The sequence below is a fragment of the Oncorhynchus gorbuscha genome, unplaced genomic scaffold (genome assembly GCF_021184085.1).
Source record: "Oncorhynchus gorbuscha isolate QuinsamMale2020 ecotype Even-year unplaced genomic scaffold, OgorEven_v1.0 Un_scaffold_4431, whole genome shotgun sequence".
In the NCBI taxonomy this organism is placed as follows: domain Eukaryota; kingdom Metazoa; phylum Chordata; class Actinopteri; order Salmoniformes; family Salmonidae; genus Oncorhynchus; species Oncorhynchus gorbuscha.
This window is the reverse complement of record NW_025748445.1, coordinates 17,501-23,961: the sequence shown is the minus strand read 5'-3', so window position 1 is coordinate 23,961 and position 6,461 is coordinate 17,501. Positions and strand designations below refer to the sequence as shown.

The following is a 6,461-nucleotide window of genomic DNA, read 5'->3' as shown; positions in this document are numbered from 1 at the left end:
TGAGAGTCAAAATCTATCAAATGTGTGATTGTCTAAACATTTGGGCCATTGAAACAGTGTGCACCCCTCCTATAGCAAAGGGGAGAAGGCCTATGTAAAGGGTATAATATTGTCATTCTGAGAATATGCAATATGTCTGCCTCTGATGGAAAATGCATACAAATATAGGTTTATTCTACAGAGGACATTTCCATGGTCCTAGGAAGGTCTGGATTGCTGTCTTGTGACTTATTGAGTCAATCCAATAAGTCATATAAACATATACATCTTTGTTTAAGTCATTCTCATGCCAGATTTTGGGGACTGTCACTTTAAGATGATTGATGTTTGTATTATTAGATATATGTGTATATATTGTCCCATGTTACTGGCCTTAACTCCAGCCTTACTCCTTTTGAATGGATGATTTTGGCAACCATCATAGCTAACTGTATCGTCCTGGCTCTGGAACAGCATTTACCTGAGAATGACAAAACTCCTCTTTCTGAGAGACTGGTGAGAACAACACACACACGCGCACACACTCACACACACGCACGCACACACACACAACAAAGGTGCACACAATGCTTTTTTCCCGAAATGCCATATTCTAAACCTCTCTTTCTCTCCCCTCTCTCTGTCTCTCTCCCCCTGTCTCTCTCTCCCTGTCTCTCCTCCCTCCCTCCTCTCTCTCTCTCTCCCCCCCTCCCTCCTCCTCTCTCACCCCCTCCCTCCCCCCCCTCTCTCTCTCTCACCCCCCCTCTCTCTCCCCCTCCCTCCTCTCTCTCTCTCTCTCTCTCACCCCCTCCCTCCTCACCCCCCTCCCTCCTCTCTCCCCCTCCCTCCTCTCTCTCTCTCTCCTCTCTCTCTTTCACCCCCCCCTCTCTCCCCTTCTCTCCATTAGGATGATACAGAGCCCTACTTCATAGCCATCTTCTGTTTTGAGTCAGGTATAAAGATTCTGGCTCTGGGCTTTGCCCTCCATAAGGGCTCCTACCTGAGGAATGGATGGAACGCTATGGACTTTGTAGTAGTGCTCACTGGGTAAGTACCTTATTGTTGCATTGTTTTATACCTTAACTACTGTCTACATACCATACATCAGGGATCAGACCATAACTACTGTCTACATACCATACATCAGGGATCAGACCATAACTACTGTCTACATACCATACATCAGGTATCAGACCATAACTACTGTCTACATACCATACATCAGGTATCATACCATCAGGTCTACATACCATACATCAGGTATCATACCATAACTACTGTCTACATACCATACATCAGGGATCAGACCATAACTACTGTCTACATACCATACATCAGGTATCAGACCATAACTACTGTCTACATACCATACATCAGGTATCAGACCATAACTACTGTCTACATACCATACATCAGGGATCAGACCATAACTACTGTCTACATACCATACATCAGGGATCAGACCATAACTACTGTCTACATACCATACATCAGGGATCAGACCATAACTACTGTCTACATACCATACATCAGGTATCATACCATAACTACTGTCTACATACCATACATCAGGTATCAGACCATAACTACTGTCTACATACCATACATCAGGGATCAGACCATAACTACTGTCTACATACCATACATCAGGGATCAGACCATAACTACTGTCTACATACCATACATCAGGGATCAGACCATAACTACTGTCTACATACCATACATCAGGGATCAGACCATAACTACTGTCTACATACCATACATCAGGGATCAGACCACCATAACTACTGTCTACATACCATACATCAGGGATCAGACCATAACTACTGTCTACATACCATACATCAGGTATCAGACCATAACTACTGTCTACATACCATACATCAGGGATCAGACCATACATCAGGGATCAGACCATAACTACTGTCTACATACCATACATCAGGGATCAGACCATAACTACTGTCTACATACCATACATCAGGGATCAGACCATAACTACTGTCTACATACCATACATCAGGTATCAGACCATAACTACTGTCTACATACCATACATCAGGGATCAGACCATACATCAGGGATCAGACCATAACTACTGTCTACATACCATACATCAGGGATCAGACCATAACTACTGTCTACATACCATACATCAGGGATCATACCATAACTACTGTCTACATACCATACATCAGGGATCAGACCATACATCAGGGATCAGACCATAACTACTGTCTACATACCATACATCAGGGATCAGACCATAACTACTGTCTACATACCATACATCAGGGATCAGACCATACATCAGGTATCAGACCATAACTACTGTCTACATACCATACATCAGGTATCAGACCATAACTACTGTCTACATACTAGGTATCATAACTACTGTCTATACATCAGGGATCAGACCATCAGACCATAACTACTGTCTACATACCATACATCAGGGATCAGACCATACATCAGGGATCAGACCATAACTACTGTCTACATACCATACATCAGGGATCAGACCATAACTACTGTCTACATACCATACATCAGGGATCAGACCATACATCAGGGATCAGACCATAACTACTGTCTACATACCATACATCAGGTATCAGACCATAACTACTGTCTACATACCATACATCAGGGATCAGACCATACATCAGGGATCAGACCATAACTACTGTCTACATACCATACATCAGGGATCAGACCATAACTACTGTCTACATACCATACATCAGGTATCATACCATAACTACTGTCTACATACCATACATCAGGGATCATACCATAACTACTGTCTACATACCATACATCAGGTATCAGACCATAACTACTGTCTACATACCATACATCAGGTATCATACCATAACTACTGTCTACATACCATACATCAGGGATCATACCATAACTACTGTCTACATACCATACATCAGGTATCATACCATAACTACTGTCTACATACCATACATCAGGGATCAGACCATAACTACTGTCTACATACCATACATCAGGTATCAGACCATAACTACTGTCTACATACCATACATCAGGTATCAGACCATAACTACTGTCTACATACCATACATCAGGGATCAGACCATAACTACTGTCTACATACCATACATCAGGGATCATACCATAACTACTGTCTACATACCATACATCAGGGATCAGACCATAACTACTGTCTACATACCATACATCAGGGATCAGACCATAACTACTGTCTACATACCATACATCAGGGATCAGACCATAACTACTGTCTACATACCATACATCAGGGATCAGACCATAACTACTGTCTACATACCATACATCAGGTATCAGACCAGACATCAGGTATCATACCATAACTACTGTCTACATACCATACATCAGGTATCAGACCATAACTACTGTCTACATACCATACATCAGGTATCAGACCATAACTACTGTCTACATACCATACATCAGGGATCAGACCATAACTACTGTCTACATACCATACATCAGGTATCAGACCATAACTACTGTCTACATACCATACATCAGGGATCAGACCATAACTACTGTCTACATACCATACATCAGGGATCAGACCATAACTACTGTCTACATACCATACATCAGGGATCAGACCATAACTACTGTCTACATACCATACATCAGGGATCAGACCATAACTACTGTCTACATACCATACATCAGGTATCAGACCATAACTACTGTCTACATACCATACATCAGGGATCAGACCATAACTACTGTCTACATACCATACATCAGGGATCAGACCATAACTACTGTCTACATACCATACATCAGGGATCATACCATAACTACTGTCTACATACATTTACATTTACATTTAAGTCATTTAGCAGACGCTCTTATCCAGAGCGACTTACAACCATACATCAGGGATCATACCATACATCAGGGATCATACCATACATCAGGGATCAGACCATAACTACTGTCTACATACCATACATCAGGTATCAGACCATAACTACTGTCTACATACCATACATCAGGGATCAGACCATAACTACTGTCTACATACCATACATCAGGTATCATACCATAACTACTGTCTACATACCATACATCAGGTATCAGACCATAACTACTGTCTACATACCATACATCAGGGATCAGACCATAACTACTGTCTACATACCATACATCAGGGATCAGACCATAACTACTGTCTACATACCATACATCAGGGATCAGACCATAACTACTGTCTACATACCATACATCAGGGATCAGACCATAACTACTGTCTACATACCATACATCAGGGATCAGACCATAACTACTGTCTACATACCATACATCAGGGATCAGACCATAACTACTGTCTACATACCATACATCAGGTATCAGACCATAACTACTGTCTACATACCATACATCAGGGATCATACCATAACTACTGTCTACATACCATACATCAGGTATCAGACCATAACTACTGTCTACATACCATACATCAGGGATCAGACCATAACTACTGTCTACATACCATACATCAGGGATTGTCAACTGGCGGGCTGCGGGACAAATTCGGCCTGTGGATGATTTTGTACTAGTGCTCAGTGTGTGTTCACACGCTAATATGCTTGATGCAAGTGACACCTTCTCACAGTACACACACACACACACACACACACACACACACACACACACACACACACACACACACACACACACACACACACACACACACACACACACACACACACACACACACACACACACACACACACACACACACACACACATCACATGTGTGTAGATATAGTCTGGTCCCATCTGATGTCATTGCTGGAAATCCTTATGTGTGTAGATATAGTCTGGTCCCATCTTATGTGTGTAGATGTAGTCTGGTCCCATCTTATGTGTGTAGATGTAGTCTGGTCCCATCTTATGTCTGTAGATGTAGTCTGGTCCCATCTTATGTGTGTAGATGTAGTCTGGTCCCATCTTATGTGTGTAGATGTAGTCTGGTCCCATCTTATGTCTGTAGATGTAGTCTGGTCCCATCTTATGTGTGTAGATATAGTCTGGTCCCATCTTATGTCTGTAGATGTAGTCTGGTCCCATCGTATGTGTGTAGATGTAGTCTGGTCCCATCTTATGTGTGTAGATATAGTCTGGTCCCATCCATGTGTGTCTGGACTGAGGAAACTCCAGAATTAATGGCCCCCTGATCAGTCTAAAGATTAATATCCATACACACTGACTGGCAAACAGACAGACAGACAGACAGACAGACAGACAGACAGACAGACAGACAGACAGACAGACAGACAGACAGACAGACAGACAGACAGACAGACAGACAGACAGACAGACAGACAGACAGACAGACAGACAGACAGACAGAGACTGACTGATATATATATATATACTGCAGATAGGTGTGTGTGTGTGTGTGTGTGTGTGTGTGTGTGTGTGTGTGTGTGTGTGTGTGTGTGTGTGTGTGTGTGTGTGTGTGTGTGTGTGTGTGTGTGTGTGTGTGTGTGTGTGTGTGTGTGTGTGTGTGTGTGTGTGTGTGGGTGTGTGTGTGTGTGTGTGTGTGTGTGTGTGCGTGCGTGCGTGTGTGTGTGCGTGCGTGTGTGTGTGTGTGTGTGCACGCATTTGTTCAAAAGAGAAAGAAGAAAGAGAGATGCAGGGGGAGAGTGAGACAGGAGGGTGTGTTTGTTTGATGTGTGATCTAAAAATGGCTGCTGTACCGTAGCAAGTGAGCAGCATGTCGAGAGAGAGAGAGGGAGAGAGAGAGAGAGAGAGAGAGAGAGAGAGAGAGAGAGAGAGAGAGAGAGAGAGAGAGAGAGACAGAGAGACAGAGAGAGAGACAGAGAGAGACAGAGAGAGACAGAGAGAGGAGAGAGAGAGAGGAGGAAGAGAGGAGTTGGAGAGAGGAGGACGAGAGGAGCTGGAGAGAGGAGGAAGAGAGGAGCTGGAGAGAGCAGCAGCAGTAAAAGGAGGGGTTAGACTATCGTGAGAAAAAGGGGGATGGTTGAGAAAAAGAAAGACCTGGAAAGATACACAGCATGTAGAGAGAGGGAAAGGAGGACATTAAGATATACAGTCAGCTGGGTAGACACACACACACACACACACACACACACACACACACACACACACACACACACACACACACACACACACACACACACACACACACACACACACACACACACACACACACACACACACACACACACACACAGCAGAGGTCTCGTTTGACAAGGTGTGTGTGTGTAATCAGGGCATCACCCTCTCCATCGCTGTCTCCCTTTAATGAGCAGACACACACACACACACACACACACACACACACACACACACACACACACACACACACACACACACACACACACACACACACACACACACACACACACACACACACACACACACACACACACTGAGGCTAGATCAGAGTGGCGCTGCAGGGAGCAACAAGCAGG

The 6,461-nt window shown here is 43.6% G+C and overlaps 1 protein-coding gene across 1 annotated transcript in view; it reads left to right on the top strand.

Annotated features, from left to right (window-relative positions):
* Nucleotides 1–394: 394 nt before the first annotated feature.
* The window catches only part of LOC124028553 (voltage-dependent P/Q-type calcium channel subunit alpha-1A-like), a gene marked incomplete at its 3' end in the record, with an annotated part of 23,226 nt that continues 17,159 nt past the window's right edge, over nucleotides 395–6,461 (top strand). The window contains exons 1-2 of the mRNA XM_046340596.1: nucleotides 395–495; nucleotides 887–1,026. Of these exons, the coding sequence (XP_046196552.1) occupies nucleotides 403–495; nucleotides 887–1,026 (233 nt within the window). The remainder of the gene's footprint in view (nucleotides 496–886; nucleotides 1,027–6,461) is intronic.